The following is a 23246-nucleotide window of genomic DNA, read 5'->3' on the forward strand; positions in this document are numbered from 1 at the left end:
TCCTTCGTCAGCTATAGTGTCATATGTAGGTCCTCCAGGCACTGTTCCTTTGACGTGGATCGGATCAGCCAATCGTCTAAGTAGAGAGAGACTCTTATCTTTGAGAGATGGAGCCATCTTGCTACATTTCGCATCAGAAGCGTGAATATCATAGGGGCTGTACTCAGCCCGAAACAGAGAGCTCTGAATTGGAAGACCTGTCCCTTTAGAACGAATCTGAGGAACTTCCTGGACCGAGGGTGTATCGGAACATGGAAATAGGCGTCTTGGAGATCCAAGGACACCATCCAATCTCCTGGTCTCAGGGAAGCTAAAACAGACTGTGCAGTTTCCATCTTGAATTTTATCTTCCTTAACAAAAAGATTCAGCCTGCTTACGTCTAGGACAGGTCTCCATCCTCCCGAGTGCTTCGGAACAAGGAAAAGCCTGTTGTAGAAGCCTGGAGAGTTCCGTGATACAACCCTTTCCACTGCTCTCTTTTCCAACATTTGATCCAAAAGGTCTAATAAGATCTGTTGCTTCGAATCCTGATAAGAGGGCGAAAGGTCTATTGGCTCTATGCTTAATGGCGGTTTCGAAAGAAACGGGATTTTGTAGCCTTTCTCGATCACTTCGAGTGACCAAAGAGGTTCACCCCTCTTATCCTCCATGCTTGCGCGAAAAGAGCGAGTCTCACCCCGACTGGTGCCTGGATGTCCGAAAAGTCATTTCTTTTCCCTGGTTTTTGAGGGGGCTCTGCCCTGGGGAAACTCCTCCCTCGAGCAGCAGCTCTCGAAGAGGCTCTTCCACGAAAGGGCTTAAAATTCTTCCTAGAAGCTTGCGTGGTTCTTAAAGACATCTGATCCGTAGGACGTTTCGAAGACCGAGACAATAAGTCCTGCATCGCTCGTTCTTGGAGATTTACTGATAAATCCTTTACCATCGATTGTGGAAAAAGATGAGCAGAAAAGGGAGTGAACAACAATTCTGCTTTTTGCGCTGGCTGACACTGACTTAGCTGTGAAGCTACAGAAGAGTGCGCGTTTCTTCAGGACTCCCGACGCAAAATGTGATGCCAGTTCGTCGGAGCCATCTCTTACTGCTCTGTCCATACATGACAAAATACTCACTAAGTCCTCTAATGAAATGGAATCTGGGCTTCTGAGACTGAACATCCAAGACGCCCAAACACCAATCTAGAAAGTTAAAAACTTCTAGAGTTTTGTAAAGGCCTTTGAGATGGTGATCTATCTCTGACATTGTCCACAAAACTTTTGCTGATGCCAGGTAAGATCTTCTAGGAGCTTCCACTAAGTTGGCGAAATCCCCTTGTGCGGAAGCGGGGATTCTTAAACCTGCTTCCTCTTCTGTCTCGTACCACTTCCCTGATCTTCCAATAAGTCTTGTGGGGGGAAGTGCAAAAGAAGTCTTGCCCTTTGTCTTTTTGGATTCCATCCAATCATGGATTCTTTTAAAAGCCCTTTTAGTTGAGAGCGAGGTGGCCATTTTGACAAAATTTGGAGTCTTCCTTGCCTTCGAAGAGGTTAGTTGCGAAGGTGGAGAGAGAGGAACTGAAGCTCGAAACTTCTCGGGAAACAAATCTTTTAAAAGACGAGTCAAAGTCTTATAATCCACAGAGGATGATGTTGTAGGATCCTCCTCCTCTTCCGAAACAGGCTCGCTTGACGATTTATCTTCTAATGGAGACGTAGTCTTATTCTGAATTGAACGGGAAGAAACCGAAGTTTCACCTCCCTTTCGCCAAACGTAGGTCTTGTGTTTGAAATCAATTTTGAAGAGGAGAGTCTGCTATGTTTCTCCTAACCTTGACTTTCTCTCCGAATTTTCAGACTAACGTTATCCGATATCTCTTGACGAACACCCATACTGTAGTTTCTACTACCTTGACGCAAAAGGCGCTTACCCTTTTGACCAGCGACCTGTCCTTTTCTTCCCAAGGTGACTTTATGCATCGGACACCTAGCGTCCTCAAAAGCGTCCTCATTTGCGTCCTGGACAGCGTCCTCATTTGCGTCCTGGAAAGCGTCGTCATTTGCGTCCTGGAAAGCGTCCTGATATGAAGGACGACGAGCGTCCTTACTAGCACTATGCCTCGTGTCCTCCAAAGCGTCCTCATATGCGTCTTCATATCCTTCTTCTGAACTAATCTCGTGAGTTTGAATTCTCTCCAGCCGACGTTTACGAGACCGAGCGTTCCGAGAAGCGTCCTTACGAGCGTCCTGATTAGCAAGGCTTTTCCTTTGAATATTCTCTTCTTGTAATTCTATTTCTGAGCGATCCTTCTGACTTTCTCTTCGACTCTTTGGAAAAGACGGACGCGGCCGCCTGTGCGACACCTAGCGTCTTTTTCTCTTTCGCCAATACTTCTAGAAACTCTATCAGCAAGACTGCTTGCGCGTTCCTGATTGAGTCGATGAGGTCTAGAAGGCGACGAATCGAAGATGACAAGAACGAAGAGAAGTCGCAGGAGAACGTCTAGATTTCTTGACGGGAAGCCATAGATCTTTTTTACGACTACGCGATCTTTCTTCTTTCTTGGCGAAAAAAGCATCCAACTGTTGACGAATCGCTACGAGAGTCTTTTTCGATGGTGAAGAACCATATGATGGAATGAACCTTTGAGAAGAAGATGGGCGAGGGGACGCCTTCTTCCTTCTCTCCGGACTCGAATCAGGACGCTCAGAAAACGTCCTGAATCTCTTGTGCGGGATACTGTCTTCGAAGTCTTCCGGAGAAGACCGAAGCGTAAATCGAGGCGGAGGACGCTCTCGATCTCCGATGAAGCGTCCTCTTCCATCATACCTTTCCTAAGAGGGCGAGAAAGACGATGGCCGCCAGTGCGACGTCTTACATCTTTCTTACCACTCTCAATTGGAGAGGCTGCATCCTCTTCCGTAAGACCTTTCCTAAGAGGGCGAGAAGACGATGGCCGCCAGTTGCGACACCTTACGTCTTCCTTATTACCACTCTCAGTCGGAGAGGTCTTCCGAGATTCCCCCCCACGGTGAGGTGAGGACGTCTCGGAGGAAGAGAAGCATTCCTTCAAGATACGAGCTTGCGTACGATCTTTGGCAGCCTGGGTGCGTCTTCAGGATCTGCCGAAGGGACGCCAGACCGGTGTTTTAATTCCCGTAACCCTCCTTCGGCCTTCGACAGTCCATTCCCTGTGCTCTGGGAGTCCGACAGAGGTCTCACCTGGAGGCATTATAGGACCGATCTGACGCCCCCTCCACTTCACTAGGGGCACTAACATTATCACTACGCAACTTTTTGCACATTAGATTGTTAGCACTCTCATTTTTCGATTCAAGGGGTTCCAAATCGATTCTAAATGGTAGAAAGGGCATTCCCTTCGGTAACAACCACTTCCTTATCTGAGGTGAAATCATAGGGTTAATGCGTTGACATGTTTCTACATTTTATGTTAGATTGAGCAACTTTACTTTGACTTTTAACAGAAGCACTCCTGGAGGAAGACTTCCTAATTCTGTCACGCTCAAGTCTACAAATGTAAGATTCATACGCCTTCCATTCGACATCAGTTAACACTTCACATTCTTTGCACCTATCATCCAACAAGCAAACATGCCCTCTACAATTCACACACACCGTGTGAGGATCTACCGAGGCTTTTGGTAGCCTCACCTTACATTCTACTACACCGCACACTCTGAAACTAGTAGAACTAGATCCAGACATCTCAATTCTAAGAAAAATCAAAGCCAAAATCAAAATCCAAACCACAATAGCGTATGCCAAATCACTAAGCCAAGTCCGAAACCAAAAGACAATCCAAATACTCAAGTGACAAATGAAGTTTTCAAAATCCTAAGCGGAGGTCTGTAAACAGATGTTTACCGACCGGCGACAAGAAAATCTGAATAGAAAAATGGGAATGGTTTTTCCCGGTATCCGCCTCCCAGCGGCGGGAATGGGTACTAACCACCTAGCCGACCACTGCGTTTGCCGGGAGTTTCAAAATTCTGTCGGTCGTCAGAGAATACAGCTATAATATATATCTGGCAGGTAAGTGTCATGAACAAATCTAGGATTAATTCAAAATTTGATAAGAAGTTTAACCTAGTAGTAGGTTCTGTGTCTGAATTACGGGCATGCCTTCTAATCCTCATGGACAAGTTTGAGTGTGTATTTGTGGTAATAAAGTGAATAGTGCCAAAGTGTCCAGTGAAGTGTCAGTGGAGGAGGTGGTTTCCCATCCCATCAGTTCTCCTAGATGAAAGTCACTGTCTCGCTCACCTGCACCAGGGAGAAGACATGTCAGTGGATGTGCACCGCTTATCCTCCAGTTGAGATGCGGAGTCCAATCATGGCCATCCTAGATGCTACCTGAACTCTTCTAGGCCATTAAAAATTCATGTGCTGGACTCGGTCTCCAAGTCTCCCGTGCCAATCAAGTGGCATAAGGACACCTCCAACATCACGCTTCCTTTGTGCAGCTATGGGGTAGATCGCTCAGTTTTTGCACCTGTGCATGGGATTCACCTGTGTCCTTGTTCTCCCAAGGAGGCTACACGCCAGAATCCCTGTGCTAGTCACCTGTGCAAATCTCGTCACAAGGCTCGCACACCTGAGAGCCCAGTCCCGGGCGCACTCCCATTTCTAGCTCCCCCACCTCCCTCCCAGCTCCAGAGCGCCTAGCTCTTGCTCCCATGCTTCCTACAATCGCTCCCGCGCTTCCTGCTCTTGCTCACACGCTTCCTGCTCCCACTCCTGTTCATCATGCACCTGTGACTGCTACGGACTTGCAACACTCGGCACCTTCTCATTCTGGACACTCCTCTCATCAGCAACAAAAAGTTTGCACTTCAAAATCAGACGACACCTCTCTCGCTCCATTCAAGGATTAGTTTACAGAGATCCTGAATTATATCAGGAAAGCTCTTCCTGCAGGAGATACCACAAAGACTGCTACTGACATATCTCCAGTTTCTTTGGAAGATGAAGAGGATGCAGAACAAGACTCTACACAACTTACTGCATAGAAGTCTCTCCTTCATTTTCTCTCAAGAGAATTATAATGGCTTCTTCACACCAGCTACTCCATCACCTCCTACTGCCACGTTCCTTATGTCTAAGACTCATCTTGATTTCTCTCTCCTTCCCAAAATGGTGCTTTCTATCTCATCTAAGAAAGCCATAAAGGTTGTCACGGAGTAGCTCTCAATGAAAAGAGAGCAAGGAAAGGCTACATTTGCGCACACTCCCTCTCATTTGATCATGAGAACTTATAAGCCTTAGGCTACTGAAGAAGCCCCCTTCTTGGGAGTCACTGCCTCCTCCCAAGGGGACTTCTCTAGCCTCATCGATCTTCTTGTCGCACAGCCTTCGCTTTGGCCAAGATTTTCTTCTCTTCTGCAGAATTGGACCACTTCGTGAAGAATCTTTTTAAGGTGTTCGAGGTGTTCAATTTCTTGGACTGGACAGGGGAGCCCTTGCTGAGAAGGCTGAAAACACCAAAGAATTAGATGATGCCATTATGGCAGACCTTTTGGGTGCCTTTATGTACTGATATAGCTGTTAGAGACACCTCTTCAAAACCTACATCTCTCTTCACCTTTGGGGTGCTGAAGAAGAGAGACCTTTGGTGTTCGTTTGCTTTGCGAGGGGTTACGTCATCACAGAAATACACCCTGCTTTTTTTGCCTCTGGAACCTTCTCATCTCTTCCCTCAAGCTATGGTAGAGAAGACTGCTTCGGATCTGCAGAAGAAATCTACTCCGGATCTTCTGACGCAGTCATTGCATTGACCCAAAACTTCTTCGACGGTGCCCTTTCATCGGACGTTCGTCTCTCCACTTCAGCAGCCCCCCTTTAGTGGGAAGACACCCGTCTCAGGCTAGGCCCCGCTCCAACCTACGCTTTCACTCGAAGTCCCTTGAGAAGCACTCCTCCCAACCTAAGAAGTGAACAAGAAGTCCTTCATGCCCAAGTGGGAGCCAGACTTCTCTTGTTCCGGGAGAAGCGGGATCGCAAAGGAGCAGAACCATGGATCATCAGGGTGGTTTATTAAAGGATGGCTACTGCATCCCATTTTCAGAGACCCCTCCTTTAGTCTCCTCTCCCATCGCATTAACGGCACATTCTAGAGGCTCAGATGGATAAGTGGCTCTTTCAAAGGAAGTACCCTCCCTCCTTCTGAAGAATGCCATAGAAGTAATATAGAAGATGGGAACTCCCAGGGCTTCTGCAATCACCTATTCATGGTTCTCAAGGCATCAGGGGCCTGGAGACTGGTACTAGACGTAAGCGCCTCAATCACTTTGTAAAAAATACCAAGTTCAAGATGGAGATGACCCTGTCAGTCATGGTTTCCATTCATCCGCGCAATTAGATGATCACACTGGATATGCAGGATGCATATTTTCACATCCCCTTTCATCCAAGGTCCAGGAAGTACCTCAGGTTCCAAAGGATGGTATTTCAGTTTTGGTCACTATGCTTTGGCCTCTCCACAGCCCCTCAATTATTTTCTCGAGTCCTCTCTCCTCTTGCCAAGTGGCTTCATCTAGTAGGCATCAACATCAGCCTTTATCTAGACGACTGGCTTCTTTGTTTCCCATCGAAGGAAAAGTGTAAGAAGGACCTTCAGACAATACTCCAACTCTCACAAAAATTAGGAATCCTTCTAAATCTCCAGAAGTCCCACTTGGTTACAACTCAGGAGATTCTTTATTTGGGGATGATTCTCAACTCTCTGACTTCTCAGGCTTTTCCTTCCCCCAAGAGAGTTGCAAATTGCATTAAGATTCAGACAGTCAACAAGTTCCTCTCTCTCTCTCATCGTGTTCGGCCTTTCAGTGGATGAGCCTTCTAGGAACACTTTCTTCAATCGATACCTTTGTTCTATTGGGTAGGTTACACATGAGAAATCTCCAATTCTTCCTCACAGCCAACTGGGACAGGAAGAATCAACCAGACTCAATTGTCTTTACTCTCACACAGGAGATAAAGTCGGATCTCCGGTGGTGGCTTCAAGACAAGATTTTCACAAGAGAGATTCCTTCTTCCTCCAATCTGGACTTCTACTCGGACACCTTGGATCTAGGCTGGGGAGCCCTTCTAGGGGAACAGGAGGTTTCTGGGACATGGTCTCCAGAAGAGACAAATCTCCACATCAATATCAAGGAATTGAAGGCCATTCATCTGGACCTACTTCATTTCTCTTCGTCCGTGCACAAGATGGTGGTTGTGCATGCAGACAACACCACGGTCCTGTCGTACATCAAGAAACAAGGGGCACACACTCCTCTTCCCTCTGTTAGACAGCAAAAGAACTGCTTCTATGGGCCCATCAGAATCGTGTGACACTCATCACCCGCTTTATTCAAGGGAAATTAATTGTCCTGGTGGGTGTGCTGAGCCATCAGAGACAAGTCCTACCCACCAAAAGGATCCTGGACAACAGGATATGCAATGACCTGTGGAGATTGTGAGGCAGACCCCTCATAGATTTGTTGCAATGTCAAGGAACAACCGCCTTCCTCTTTTCTGATCTCCAGCCCTGGATCCTCTGGTTTGGGCGACAAACACCATGCTGTTAGACTGGTCGGGTCTGGACTTCTATGCCTTCCCTCCCTTCAGCTTGGTCAGGAAAGTTCTAAACAAGTTCGCACCTCACAGCAATGTTGCAATGACTCCCATCGCTCCGTCATGGCCCACGAAGGAATGGTTCCTGGACCTTCTTTGTCTTCTGGCAGACTTTCCTCAGCTACTTCCCCAAAGACCATGGCTACTCAGACTACCATATTCCAGGAGATACCACCAAGGGTTGTCCACCCTCCCTCTGATAGGCTTCAGACTGTCAGGAAACTCGTCAGAGTGAAAGAATTTTCAAGAGCAGCTGCAGGGGCTATTGCAAAGTGCAGATGCCAGTCTACTTGCAACATCTACCAGCTGAAGTGGGCAGTGTTCCGAATATGGTGAGTCAAACATCACATTTCGTTTTCTGAAACATCTGCAGCCCAGACTGCAGATTTTCTTCTTTACTTAAGTTCCACGCTGGACGAGTGGTTTTCGAGCTGGGCTGCCAATCCGGCGGTCCCAGGTTCGATTCCCAGCTCGGTCAACGCGGAATCAGAGAAATTTATTTCTGGTGATAGAAGTTCATTTCTCGATTTAGTATGGTTCGGATCCCACAATAAGCTGTAGGTCCCGTTGCTAGGTAACCAATTGGTTCCTAGCCACGTAAAAATATCTAATCCTTCGGGCCAGCCCTAGGAGAGCTGTTAATCAGCTCAGTGGTCTGGTAAAACTAAGATATACTTCACTTTTTTTTTCTTCTTTACTTAAGGACTTCTAAGAAGCTTTCTTTGTCCACTATTAAAGGTTACTAGGCTATGCTTTCCTCAGTTTTAAGCATTGTGATTTGGATCTTTTGTCTAATCAAAACCTTCATGACCTCCTAAATTCTTTCGATACATACAAATGGATGAAGTCTGCAGTGGTATCTTGGAAAGTGGATGTAGTCCTTAAGTGGCTTGCGGGCCCTCCTTTCAAGCCCCTCAAGTTCGCTTCCCTCATGAGCCTCTTGCAGATAACTCTGTTCCTAATAGCCCTAGCCATGGCTAAACGCATGAGTGAGCTACATGCAATAGACAGAAGAGTCGGATTCTCCCAAAGAGATGGAGCCTGCTCTTTCACCTTGAGCTTCCTAGCAAAGAACAAAGATCTTAGTAAGCCATGGCTTCGTTCTTTTCATACCAAGAACGTAATGGATATACTAGGCCCGGACGAAGAAGAAAGAGTCCTTTGCGGAGAAGGGCGTCTTGAATGTGCGTCTGACTTTGATACTGCTTGATGTACCAACCTGTCTTTCGTATCTGCTCGTCGCCGGTCAATAGCATCTTCTATTTCAGTCCTCGGAAAAAGGAACTGTGACTCAAGCAGATCCCCATTTTCTGAGAGATGACAAAGACTGAGTCCACCAAATTTGCCACCTTGGACAGGAGGAGCAGTTTGAGAGGGCCCTCCTGACGAAGGCGCTGATGGTGGAGCGCTTATACCTCTCAGTGCACTCGCTCTCACCGTTCATGCACGACGAACCTGGGAATGTGCATGAACTGTGAGAGCAAGTGCCCTGAGAGGTATAAGCGCTCCACCATCAGCGCCTTCGTTAGGAGGGCCCTTTCACACTGCTCCTCCTGGAATGACACACACAGTGAGTTGGAGCGCGCCACCCAGGTCCCCCCCCCCTCCCCCCGCTCCCGTCGACAACGGACACACCAATCGTGCTGTTGATGAGTCAATAAGGAAAAATATGGAAGCCTGGTACCACCAGGAACCCAGCCCTGACATTACAGAGCCCATCAAGCTTTTCTATAAGGGGCACTTCCACCAGAGGTATAAGGAAGACGAACAAGCCCTCAAAAAGATCATCGAGGAAAACGTCAGCCCCGCCGACCCAGACAGAAATATTAAGATAATTATATATTATAAAACAAAGAAGACAAGCAGCCTGGTGATGAGAAACAATCCTTCGGTGCCCCTGCAGGATCCCTTGAAGAAGACGAGTGTGGTCTACCGTTTCACATGCCCCGTCCGAAGATGCCTCGGCAATACGTCGGTATGACCTTCATGGGTTTCTCCAAGCTAATCTCCTGCCACGCCCAAGAAGGAGCCATATTCAACCACGCCAGGACTACTCATAACATACGGATAAAAAGAAATTATATTATCCCTAATATCGAAATAATAGATCAGACAACGGATCCCCTCCCCGCACGTCTGCGCCTCCTAGAAGCCCTCCATATAGGTAAGGAGAAACCAAATTTAAATCACTCAAGAAACTTTTCTCCTTTCCTTTCCAGCCGCCGCTCGGAGAGCAGCGAAAGCGACCACCCCCCGCCCGCCAATGCCAGACAATCAGGAGCCCCACAGGATGATAGGATTCCTGCTACAGACGGAATTCCTGACGTCCATCCCCAGGCACACTACTGTGGTGCTCGCACGAGAGAATCCCGAGACCTTCGAGGCGAGATCCTCGACTTCGCCCAAGACAGGCCCGACCAATGAGAATTGCAACTCTAGTCCGAGCCGCTGTAAATACCACCCCACAAACTTTCTTGCTACAGTCTCTTCAACTGACTCGACCGAAGATGACCTGCGAGAAGGTCAAAACGTCACATGATACCAGCGATACCAGCACCAATACCAGCCCTAAAAACCAAAGACGACCCCGGCCCAAACTGAACTACGCCTACGGAATAATACCGGCACTGACGATGACCCCTGCTTGACCTGGACCTGATATCCTGTTCTAATAAAAGATTACCTTCAGCATTTACAATTTTTTGAAAATTCTCGATATGAATATTGGCCAGTTACTCAGAAACATCGCTGAGCCTGAGAAGCGAATTGTAAGGAAAATAGAAAAACAATTTATAAATCAACTCGCTTAATTCTGCCATCCTTTTTAACAGAATAATAATAATAATAATAATAATAATAATCATAATAATAATAATAATCATAATAATAATAATAATAATAATAATATACTGTTAAAAAGGATGGCAGAATTAAGCGAGTTGATTTATATATTGTTTTTTCCCGGCCACAAGACCAGCTAAAAGAGAATTCTTTTTGACATTTGTCTGGTCACCATGGAGTGCTGGTTAGACTATGGAGAATTAACTCCTTGAAGACTTGATAGCAACTACCAAAAATAGGGTTTTCCTACTTAAAAACCTGTTTATTACAGTATAATTGTAAACAATTTATTGCAAAAGCTTACAGATCAAGTGTTCTGGTTTTTTACTTAAGGTTAGAAAATACCCAATAAATTGACTATAAAAATAGTTAGACCACATTACAGTATTTAAATAAAAATAAAGGAAGAGATGGAATTAGAAAAAAATACTGTAAAAAAAGGATATATATTGGTAGTAAAGAATTTGTCTGTTAGAGGTGTCAAGATAAATGTTTGACATTTTTAAAGTTGTAAACAGTCACAATAGCTCCATGGCAAAGTTCAACAACAAAGGCAATCTTTATAATAATGCAATATAATAATGCAACTAAAGGAGAAGTACCATGCAAAAATGATGAGGTTACATCATAATACAATACAGGCGGCCCTCGGTTAGCGGCAGAGGTTCTGTTCCTGGCCACCGACACTAAGTGATTTTCGACGCTAAGCGATTTTAAAGCCTACAGCCGCCGCACACCTTCTTTCGAAATTCTAGACCAGTTAACAGCGCCCTAGACCAGTCAAACGGTGCCTTAATCCCCCAATGGCGCAGTAAGTAAAATTATACTTATGCAGTATAGATCTATAGAATTTACTGTACAGTACCTTATAATATTATAAATACTGTAAAGTGAAAAAAGGCTAGCTTTAATCCTTTGGGTGTCTAGAGTATGTAAAGGTATAATAAGGTTTTTTATACAGTGTACAGGTAGCGTAGTGTTCAAGTTATGATAATTTGTCTTACGATAATCCGATTTTATGAGAGACCAAATTACAATAGCCTAACTTTATCCCATCTATTACATAAGTTCAAAACAGCAAAGGAGAATGATGAGAGAAATGGTTTTAACGTTATTCTCGTTGCATAAACGTGTACAGCCATGAACAACCGAATGTGAAACAATTTTTTTTTTTAAGTACAACCGAATTCGATAACATCCGTTTGGTTTGTATTTCAATCATCGTACTATAGTACACCATTACCGTAGTTGTAATAAGTGACGTTATGTAGAATAGAACTGAGATATCTTAATGTAATAACTTTATTCGCTATAGATCAAAGATCAATATAAATAAAAGATTAATCGGGAAATATACTGTTAAATTTGAAACTAGTTATAACTGAAGCTGAGAAAAACTGTTCAAGCTGCTAATGACTATTATCGTGCATCGGCAAGTATAAAACTCCTGTAAACGTGTGCCATCAAACACAACTGTAGATAAAATTGAGATAAAATCATTTTAATCAAAACTACTGTGCTTGAAAGAACACATTTTACTGTTGGTTTCACGCCGATATAAGATAAATAAAGTAAAGTTCGTATTACAATGATATAAAGGAAAATTGCAAACGGAATCACGTAATTTTTTTACGCAATAAACATGCCGCCAACATAATCTGTTAATGTAAAAAAAAAAGTTCACAATCATAGCGAGACATATTCAATTCATATTTCCACCTAAAAACACATCGTATAAGGAAAAATAACCTTGTCTCATATAGGTCAAGTATCTAGATATTCATTTATGCTAACTAGAAGCAAGAAAATTTGCTCAGAATTGCGTTAAATATGGCAAAACAAACTCGTGTTGGCCATCAGCTGATTTGAAACCAAAACACTGGCCGCTCCGCAGAATACTAGCTTAGATTTGCCGTAGTATTTTATAATACAATAATATGATAATAAATACAATATTATTGGATACAGTGAAGTAATGTATAACTTTTTAAAGGATTTATGGAAAAGATGCATAATTAATGAAATAACACCATGCATTTTTCGGAACAGTAGGGGACAAGAACAAACATGAAAAAACATCCTCTGACAATGTGGACTGTAGTTAATTTATATCATTTATATCATATGTACAAAAATAAAAATACCCTATACGTAATATATTTTCACACACATTTTAAACATAAGAGCATGAACATTTATAAAATCGACACATCGATCGCAAAATTTGCACTCTTTTTAACTCAATATTTTCGGAAGAACGGCAGGCAGCTGCTTACAAGAATGAATATGAAAAAACATTGTATTTGATAACCTGATGGCAGTTTCAAAAGCTGCCTAAGTATCATATTTCTGCGCAGAATTAAAAATACCCTATACAAAATACATTTGCATACACATTTTAAACATAAAAGCATGAACATTTATAAAATCGACCTGTCAATCGCTAAATTTGCATTTTTTTTAACTCTATATTTTCGGAAGAGCGGCAGGCGGCGGCTTACAAGAATGAACATGAAAAAACATCATATTTGATAATGTGAAAGGCAGTTTCAAAAGCTGCTTTGTATCATATTTATGTGCAGAAATAAAATTACCTATACGTAACACATTTTCATACACATTTTAAACATAAAAGCATGAACATATATAAATCGACACATCCATGGCTAAATTTGCACTCATTTAACTCTATATTTTCGGCATAGAACAACGTCAGAGGCATATATTTTACTCTAATACCTATGGTAATAACTCTCAATACAATTTTTTAATATCATTTGCATAACCTTTATGGGCTGAACGGTATTTCTACATATGTATGTACTCGTTAGACATGACGGTGCTAGCGGCACTGTTGACCGAAAATTGTGCTGTTAAACTACCTTAAAATGCTTTAATTTTTTTATGAATATTTTTGACGACAGCCGTAAAACCGATTCGCCGTTGAGCAATTGCGCCGTTAACCGCGGGCCGCCTGTACTGTGTTGTATTTGTGTACTTTGAAAAAGAATCACATATCAGCTACAGAGTAAATATAAGCCAGTAGAAAGCATTACAAAATCTGTGGGTACCAGTAAGACTTATTAGGTTCATCACAGTGATAGTGGCCATCGAGGATGAACAGTGAGTTCCTTATTATCAATCAAGGAGTACATAAAGATAGGTACCTGAGATGTGCTACATACAGATGACCTGGTGTTAACAGGAAAAACAGAAGTCATAGTAAAGATAAGAAGATGGAAAATTGGAATAGAGCAAACAGGAATGAAAATCAATATTTGAAACACCAGTATATGGTGTCCAGAGTGAATGCAAGAGAATAAGTATGTAATGCATTTACAATCTTGAAAATGTCCATATGCATGTTGTTGGTGAGGGTTAGGAGGAACTTAATCTACCTATGTAGTACTCAAGTAAAAAAATGATGTCACAAAAAAAGCTTATGATTGCAAAATATATTAAGAGTATGGAATTTTTGAAGCTTGAAATGTACAAGAGCAAATGGAGAAAAAGGGAGATGAAAAATCTAGTGGTGGATGAACAAGCATCAGAATAGATAAAATGTCTCTTTTATCCTGGCAACACATTTAATTGTGGAGAATGTGATGAAAGAGAAACAATAAAAATGGGGTGGAATTGTTGTGTACAACTATTTCCTACTCCCACTCTAAAGGGCTTTTTAACAATAAGGCAAAGCTCAACCGAGAGAAACTGGAGAATATTTTGAAAATATGCAACAACTACACAATAAAAGTCATAACTGGAAGGCTGGGAAATAAATGAGATTTCAAAAACTGAGATGGTTAGGGCAGGTGATCAGAATGAGTAAGATGCAGTTAGAAAACTAGATATGAAAATAGGAAAAAAATCCAAAGGGCAAGAAAACCGTGGATAAACAAGATGGAAATGGATAGAGAACTCATTTTATGTATAACCCTGTAAAAGGAAAATGTAATGTGCGATTATTAATGATTATATATGTGAAGGAATAAACCATCTTTTTACCTTTGAGCTTATCTATTTGAAGGAGGGCTTTGTCCGTATACTTCTGCGCCTTTTCCATGTATCCAGCCTGCATTGAATGCATCACAGAAACTAAATACACCAAAACACACAGCTGATCACGTGGGAGCCAGGAAAACATTTCACTCATGCTGCTAGGGTTGACTTCTGCATAAATTAAAGACAATTCATAAAATTAGCACATTAAAATGATTACCAAAACAAAAAACAGGGAAAAGTAATACTGTGCATTATTAACAAAAGCCTGGACATTTACAATGTTCTATTTCAGATTTTGAATCCCCAAGTGATACATATTTTCATATTAAACACATTGTTCTTTTGTCCCAATGATCTTATCCACTGCATCCATTCATCTTGTGTAATGCCTTAGGTCACACTGCAGCATTCATTGTGTACAAACTGAACCTATGCTTGCTTGCTTTATGGGTTTTGTATTTAGTTGCTTCCTCTGAAGTTTTGTTAATATGGCTTCCAAGTGCAACTCGGCTCTCCTCTTGTGGGGGTTTTGTTTTGTGGGAGATTTCTATTGGCAAGAGGTTCGTGGTAGTGGTCTCCCACTCGCCCTAGTGTTCATACCGACGCCCTCTTGGAGGGGTGAGCGAGTCAGTTATACTGACCTTTTTCTTTCTTTATTTTGTTTATTCTCTGGTATTTGTTAGATCATTTACCTTAGAAATAATGGATTAAAGGATATTTCGCTGGGCGACACGAACCAATCGCCCAGAAATAGATTTTTCCTACGCCAAAATCCTTTATTTGGATACAGTGGTACCTCGACATACGAAAGGCTCAACTTACGAAAAACTCGAGATACGAAAGCAAATACAAAGATTTTTTTGGCTCTACATATGAAAATAGTTCAGGAAACGAAAGGTTGTTGTTGTAAAGTCCCGAGATTCGCCCGGACCACCAATAACAATTTTAAAACTCGCGCGCCGCCAACTCAGTAGACTCGCCACCATCCTCCCGCTCTCCCATTGGTTTCCTGATGCCTAGTCTAACCACCATAAGATCCTGCTCTCCTATTGGTCAGCATCTCTCCCTTGATCCCATCATGCATCTACGTAGCGGCGTGCTTTTCGGCCACGTCGGCGGCATCATTGGTATCGTAAGCACACAGAATTCGTTCATTCTATACGATTTCATTTATTAACATAAATTCGTTAGTGATTTCGTTGTAGTACTACTTTATCGTGTTGTGAGAGAACTTTACTTCATACGTATACGTACTACATAACCTAATTACATACAGTATATACGTAGTCATGGGTCCCAAGAAAGTTGAAGTTCACGGAAAGAAGAGGATGCTTTTTTTAGAGACAAAAATGGAGATAATTAAAAAGTATGAAGCTGGCATGCGATTGAGTGTGATCGCCAAGGAATATGGCCAAAATCCGTCAACAATAGGCACCATTCTTAAGCAGAAGGATGCCATCAAAGCAGCTACACCTTCCAAGGCCGTGACTATTTTGTCTAGCAAGAGGAGCCACGTGCACGACGAGATGGAAAGGCTGCTTCTTGTCTGGATAAAAGACAAAGAAATCGCTGGCGATACGATGACCAAAACGACAATCTGCCACAAGGCCAGCGCTATTTTCGGCGATTTGATTGCCCAGGCCGAAGACGACGGAGGAGAAGGGACATCGACGCCAACCCCAGAGTTCAAGGTTTCTCAGGGTGGGGGTTCGAAAAATTCCGTAAACAGACTGGTATCCATTCGGTGGTGCGGCATGGGGGGAGGCGGCCAGCTCGGACACGAAAGTTTGCGGCCGAAGCCTTTATTAAGACATTCGACGAGATGACAATCAAGGAAGGCTACAGTTCTCAGCAAGTCTTCAACTGTGACGAGACTGGCCTTTTTAGGAAAAAAATGCCTCGTCGGACGTACATCACGCAGGAAGAGAGGAAGCTACCCGGGTATAAGCCTATGAAAGACAGGCATACGCTCGCACTTTGTTCCAACACCAGTGGGGATTGCAAGGTGAAGCCCCTACTTGTGTATCATTCAGAGACTCCTCGAGCCTTCAATGCCCACAAAGTGCTTAAGGAGAAGCTTCCAGTGATGTTGAGGGCTAATGCGAAAGCCTGGGTAACAAGACTTTTGTTCACCGAGTGGGTAAATCTGTGTTTCGGTCCAACAGTGAAGAAATTCTTGGAAGAGAAGCGCCTCCCCCTGAAATGTCTGCTGTTGTTGGACAATACCCCTGCTCACCCTCCTGGCCTCGAGGAAGATATCCTAGCGGAGTATTCTTTCATCAAGGTTTTTTATCTTTCGCCTAACACCACCCCTCTCCTCCAGCCCATGGACCAGCAAGTGATATCGTACTTCAAGAAGCTGCATACGAAACATCTTTTCAAGAGATGTTTCGACATCACCGATACCACAAATCTCACCTTGCGTGAATTTTGGAAGGAGCATTTCGATGTTGTGATATGCATTCGACTCATCGATCAAGCTTGGCAGGTTTCGAGGCGAACCTTGAATTCCTTGTGGAGGAAACTTTGGCCTGATGCCGTATCCGCCCAAGACTTCGAGGGATTTGATGTGGGCGAAGCTGGTGCTGCAGATTCAGGAACAGTTGACAATCCTGAAACTGTTTCGCAACCAGATCTTGACGAGATCGTTGCACTCGGCAAGTCCATGGGGCTGGTCGTCAACAAGGACGACATCAATGACCTTCTCGAGGAGCACCAAGAGGAGCTTACGACGGATAACCTGAAGGAGTTGGAGGCCATCCAACATAACGCCCTTCAAGAAGAGTTCTCTAGCAGCGGCGAGGAGGAGGAGGACGACCCTATGACAACGGCAGAAATTAAGGATGCTCTAGCTGCTTTTCATAAGGTGCAATCATTTGTAGAAAAGAGGCACCCCGAAAAGGTTTACACAGGTCGTATGCTTGCGCAGTTCGATGACGTTTGCCTGAGTCGTTTCAGGAACATTGTGAAAAGTAGGCAGAAGCAATCTTCCTTGGATAGTTATTTTTTGTAAAGAGGCCTTTAGTAGGAGTAAGCAAAAAGGAAGATCCAATTGATACTACAAAAAAACAAAAGAAAGTTGAAAGTGGTGAAGAAATTGAAATTTTGTAAAAAAAAAAAAAAAAACACAAACAAACAAACGTAAAGTATAGAAAAGTAAAAATAAATGTAAAAATCAAAAAAAGACAAAACAAAATTTTAATTTTAAGTTTTTTGTAAAGTTAAGTGTTACAGTTTTGTTAATGTGTTTCATAAGGTTTAGTTTATGTTTCCTGACATTCTTTAATGTGTTTTGTAAAGTTAAGTGTACGTACTATAAGAAGTTTTCTGCCGTTTGTCCTCCTCCTCTGTCGCCACTTTCAGAGATACCCTCACCTCGAAAGGTAAGCTTCCCCACATTTTTTTATAACTACATACGTACGTATGTGCGTACGTATTTCTTGTATACCATGGACACTAAAGGGATTTGACGGATGGGAAAAATCTATTTCTGGGTGATTGGCTCGTGTCGCCCTATGAAAGTATCCTTAATATCATTCTTTCTAGGTAAAATTAGCCTAAAATTACCAGAGAAAAACAAAATTAAGAAAATGTCAGTAAAACTGACTCGCTCACTCTTAAAAAGAAGTGTCGGTATGATATAGGGGCGAGTGTGGAACACTACCACGAGACAAACACCAATTAGAACTTCCCTATCAGAATCCCCCCAAGAGAGAGCTGATACCAACGGGCGATGCAGCCTCTACTTACTACTACTTAGAGGGACGCCACGGACAGCAGCGCCCCTAGCGGTCAGTCCTTAATTAAAACATAAATACATCTTGTCCTGCAAGGGGGGGAAAACAAACCATAAAAAAGGGATGGGTTTCATAGGGCGACACGAGCCAATCACCCAGAAATAGATTTTTCCTCCGTCAAAATCCCTTTTCTGGGCTCAGCTCGTGTCGGCCTATGAAAGAGTACCAGAGAAACAGACAAGATGGAAAAGGAGATAATGAAAAACAGTATAAAATGATGGATATAATATAAGTAAATCAAATACAGCATACAAATTAAGCACTTAAACTAACTTATTACAAAATAAATAACAGAATGTTAGTAAACTTAAAGTACTTAAAAAATGGTAGATAATTAAAAATTACAGATATGCATGTAAGATAAGGAAAATTTGGGATTTACTTAATTAGAATATATAATTACAAATATATACATACATGTGTCCTAACCCTAGCATAAAAATAATGGATAGGTACACTCAAATCCATCATTAATACAATTAATTCAAATATATACAAACACATTGTGACTGAAGCTCATCACAAACTCAATTGGTGAATATACAAACATATTGTGTCCTACCCTAGCATAAAAATAAGGGTAGGAACACTGAAGTACATATCAGTACAAGGGTGGTTGTCCCTAGCAAAAAATAAGGGACAATCCACTATATGATACAACGGCTAAGGCTATGATGTTGAGTAGCCTGACGATAGGTTGAGGCATGTTGGTTGAAGTAGGTAGAAAGGAGACCTGGATCAATACTACAACTACTAAACAGTATCAGGGGAAACTATGTTTCCCGCTGCTACTGCTGAAAACTTTAAAGATTCCAAGGACTTTAAATAATGCCGTTTAAAGACTGTCGGGGATTTCCATCCAGTATACTTCTTAAGATCCTCAAAGTTCATATGTTGGAAATAATTAATTGAGGTGGCTACTCCCCTGATATCATGTGCTTTTGGAATGACTCAGGGTTGGCTTGTTTAATGAAGTAAAGGATTTGCTGTCTAATGCCTTTAACTGATAAAGTACCACCTTTTTCTCTCATAAAGAGAGCACCTGAGGATCTAGAAGAAGTACGAGAAAGAAAGGCTCTAAGAGTTGATACTGGGCAGAGAGAAGGATCCTGTGGAAGTGGGATAACCTTCCAAGGGGCCCACCTTGCAAGAGGATCTTCATTTTTGGCTAAAAAGCTACGATCCGGGGCAAGTAGAACTTCTCCTGATGGGAGGAACTCCACATGACCCGCATCCCTGGATAGAGCCGACAGTTCTGAAATTCTAGCTCCTGAGGCTAAGCTTAGTAAGAATAATGTCTTCCTCAGGAGCATAATGAACGTACAAGATGAGTTGTCAGTATCTGAAGCTAGTTTGAGGACATTCATTTAAGAACCATCGAAACTGGTAGTAGGCCTCTGAGAAGGTCTAAGTCTAGCACAGGCTTTAGGGATAGATGTGAAATAAGATTCAGTCAAATCTATCTGAAAACCTACTTGAAAGATTTTCTTCAAAGCCGATTTGTGAGTGGTAATCGTGCTAGCTGCTAAACCTTTTTCAACAAGGATCTAAAAAAAGGATATAGCCAAATTAACTGTCATGGTTGTGGTGTTCGATTCTCTCAGGAAAGATGCTAATTTTTTAACAGCCGAGTCATATTGTCTAATGGTTGACTCTCTCTTATCTGATTCTAGGAAGAGAATGTTCTGTGGATCAATGTCAGCATCTTTATTAGCCGCAAACTTCATGAAGTCCATAAAGTTAGGGTCTGGAGAGTTCTTGAGGAAGCGAACACAGTCCTCATTTGTACTGATTGTGACAGTTTGGGATTGGGGATCCGTTGAGGTCGGAGACCCAATTCCAAAAGAAGAGGATCCAGTTGCTCTTGGGCCAATCCGGTGCAATCAGAGCTACTATCCCTTTGAAGGACCTTAGTTTGTCCAGGACCTTCAAGAGCAGATTCACTGGAGGAAAAACATAAATTCTCCTCCACTGATTCCAATCCAACGACAGGCGTCCCGTGGCATAAGCCAGAGGGTCCAGGTTGGGGGCCACATAGCAAGGGAGCTTGTGGTTCGCTTGTGAGGCGAAGAGATCCACTTGGAGACCTGGGACTCTCCGGCTTACCCACTGAATGACCCACGTCCAGAGACCACTCTGGATTTCCAGAGGAACTGACCGGGACAGGGCGTCTGCTATCACATTTCTTACTCCTGCCAGGTGAGTGGCAGACAGATGCCATTTGTGTTTGTTTGCTAATGCAAAGATGGCTATCATGACATGGTTCACATGCTTGGATTTGGACCCTCCTCTGTTGATGCAGTGAACTACTACTGCACTGTCCAAAACTAGCCTTAGATGAGACTTCTTCGGGGGAAGCAGTCTCTTCAGAGTAAGAAATACTGCCATTGCTTCCAACACGTTTATGTGGAGCTGGCGAAATTGAACTGACCAAGTCCCCTGAACCTGTTTGAACTGAGAGTATCCCCCCCACCCGGACAGGGAAGCATCCGTGTGAATGGTTAACACTGGGAGGGATATTGAAGGGGTACCTTCTTGGCTAAGTTCTTTACTTTTGACCAAGGCCGTAGTTGGTTGCGGAGGATCTGAGGAATTACTGACAACTTGTCTCGATATTTGGAGTTTGCTCTTGACCGCCAAATTCGATTTATATCTTTCAGCCTTGCTTTCAGAAGGATATCTGTTACCGAAGCAAACTGAAGAGACCCTAGGATTCTCTCCTGGTTTCTTCTTGATGTCTGTTTGCATTTGAGGAATTGCCTGACAGATTTTGCTATTTCCTTCCGTTTGGCCACTGGAATTGATAGATTGTGGGAAGACAAATCCCATTGGATTCCTAGCCACTGAAAATGAGATTCCGGGTAAGTCTGGATTTCGTTTTGTTTATCTGGTGAAACCCCAGATGTTCCAGAAAGTGAACTACCTTTTTGGTAGCTTCGAGACATTCCTCGACTGTTGTGCCCAGATCAACCAATCGTCGAGTATGCCGCTACCATGATTCCCTGAGCTCTCAATTGTTGTACAACCACTTCTCCTGCCTATCTTTGTGAATACCCTGGGGGCTACATTCAGACCGAAGGGCATCACTTTGAATGAGAATGTCTGATTTCCTAGCCTGAATCCTAGGAATGGGCGGAAGTGCCTGGCTATAGGGATATGATAGTATGCGTCTGTAAGATCGATGGAGCATGTGACGGCTCCACGCGGAAGTAGGGTCCTTACTTGCGAGGGAGGGTAAGCATCTTGAACTTGTCGCAGCGAATGAAAGAGTTTAGCTTTGACAAGTCTAAGATTACCCTTCTTTTTGTTGAGCCTTTCTTTGGCACGCTGAATAAGCGCCCTTGAAATTTTAGATGTTTGACTCTCGCAATAGCTCCTTTCTGAAGGAGTTCTTGCCTTCCGCGTAATCTATCAATTCCTTTGACGGTACCTGATGAAATGATTTGATTGGAGGAGGATCCTTGATCCAACTCCAGCCTAATCCTTTGGACACTATGCTCTGTGCCCAATTGCTGAACCCCCACCTGTGGCGGAAGAGGAACAGCCTCCCTCTACCTGGGGAGCCTCATTGCTGATGGGCGGTTGGCCACCACGCCCTCCTCTGAACTGCTTACTCCTTGTGCCCCTTCCTGCGCCCGATGACGAAAGTAACCTCTCGCCCTACCCCTCGGTTGAGAGTAGCCTTGAGCCTCATAAGCAGGGTTAAAGGCAGGCGAGATAGCGTAGGAAGTAGAAGGTTGCGATTGCTGGGGCACCAGGAGGAAAGGCTGGGTCTGTTTAGATGTGGCAGGTTGTCCCTGTTGGGTAACTGGGACTGCCTGCACAAACTGCTGCTTGCTGATGCTGAAGTTTTTTATATGGCTGGAACCTCTTACCAGCCTTCTTTGGTTTCTTGCCAGCAGTGGGAACGGATTCCTGTTTCCTCTTAGAGGAAATACCCCACCTAGCTCTAAGGCTCTGGTTGAGTCTAGCAGCTTCGTGGTGGACTTCGTTCACTGCGGACTCTGGGAAGAGATCCGCTCCCCACATGCTCGCAGCCAAGAGTCTATTAGGCTCGTGCCTGATAGTGCACTCTTGAAGGACATGCTTCCGCAGTTCCTCCTGGCTTGGAAGAAGTCAAAAGCGTCTGAACAGAACCGTCTGAAACTGTTGATTTCGCCAGAATCTTGAACAGCGGTTCGTTAGCGTATGAAAGTGCAGCCATTTCCGTAACGATAAGAGAGTTAAGGGACCTGCCAAACCTAGTTCGCGCATCGAACTCTGCCTGGTTATTAGGGAATCCGGCAGCCTAGGTAATTTATCACCGAACTGGTCCATGGCGCAGGTCTCTTGGAGTTTACCCAGCGTGAATGTAGCTGGCAGGTTTTCCCATAACTCTCCAAAGGCGGGGAAGAGTGGAGAAGTAGACTCCGACTCCCTCAACTGTGGAATGGGCTCATCCTTGAGGACTGCCTGAAGAGCCTTCTCACCAATTTCGTGGCGAACGGAAGAGAGACCTCCTCTTCCGTCGCGAAAATAGTGAAGGGACTCTTGTAGGCCTGGAGTCTAGTGTTAGTACACTCCCAGTCCTCAAGGCAGTGAACCACATTCTCGTTGGGCGTGATCTCTACTGTAGAGAACTGACTCCTTCGAGATCTTGTCCTCTCTCGTAAGAGCTGTTGGCGTCAGCCTAGCATACCCGATGAAAGGCTGCGACAGACCCGGGGGATAGAACTCGAAGTCCTCAATCCTTCGAGTACCAAACTCCGGGATCGAAATCATCCCGTCCTTAAAAGGAAAAGGAGCTAGGCCGCTACTCTCCATGGATTCCTCCATATAGAAAGCTGGCAAGGAGTCGTAAGGCGGAAGTTGGAGAATCCCGTGCTAGATGCAGGGGAGACTGGGGGAGGAGCCTGAGATAGCCCAGCTACTCGATCCTCATTCTCTCTCATCCTATTAGAGAGGTCCTGGATAGTCTGTCCAGTTTTGAGACAGACTGTTCGATAATTGCGCGAACA

General features: G+C 43.7%; 1 protein-coding gene across 2 annotated transcripts in view; it reads right to left on the minus strand.

The window, feature by feature from the left end:
- LOC135214746 (MAU2 chromatid cohesion factor homolog) overlaps window positions 1-23246 on the minus strand; it is a 263766-nt gene that overhangs the window by 129798 nt on the left and 110722 nt on the right. For both annotated transcript variants that reach the window (XM_064249095.1, XM_064249094.1), the window contains exon 5: window positions 14456-14620. In XM_064249095.1, coding sequence (XP_064105165.1) covers window positions 14456-14620 — 165 coding nt within the window. The remainder of the gene's footprint in view (window positions 1-14455; window positions 14621-23246) is intronic.

This window comes from Macrobrachium nipponense, chromosome 46, assembly GCF_015104395.2.
Source record: "Macrobrachium nipponense isolate FS-2020 chromosome 46, ASM1510439v2, whole genome shotgun sequence".
Lineage (NCBI taxonomy): Eukaryota > Metazoa > Arthropoda > Malacostraca > Decapoda > Palaemonidae > Macrobrachium > Macrobrachium nipponense.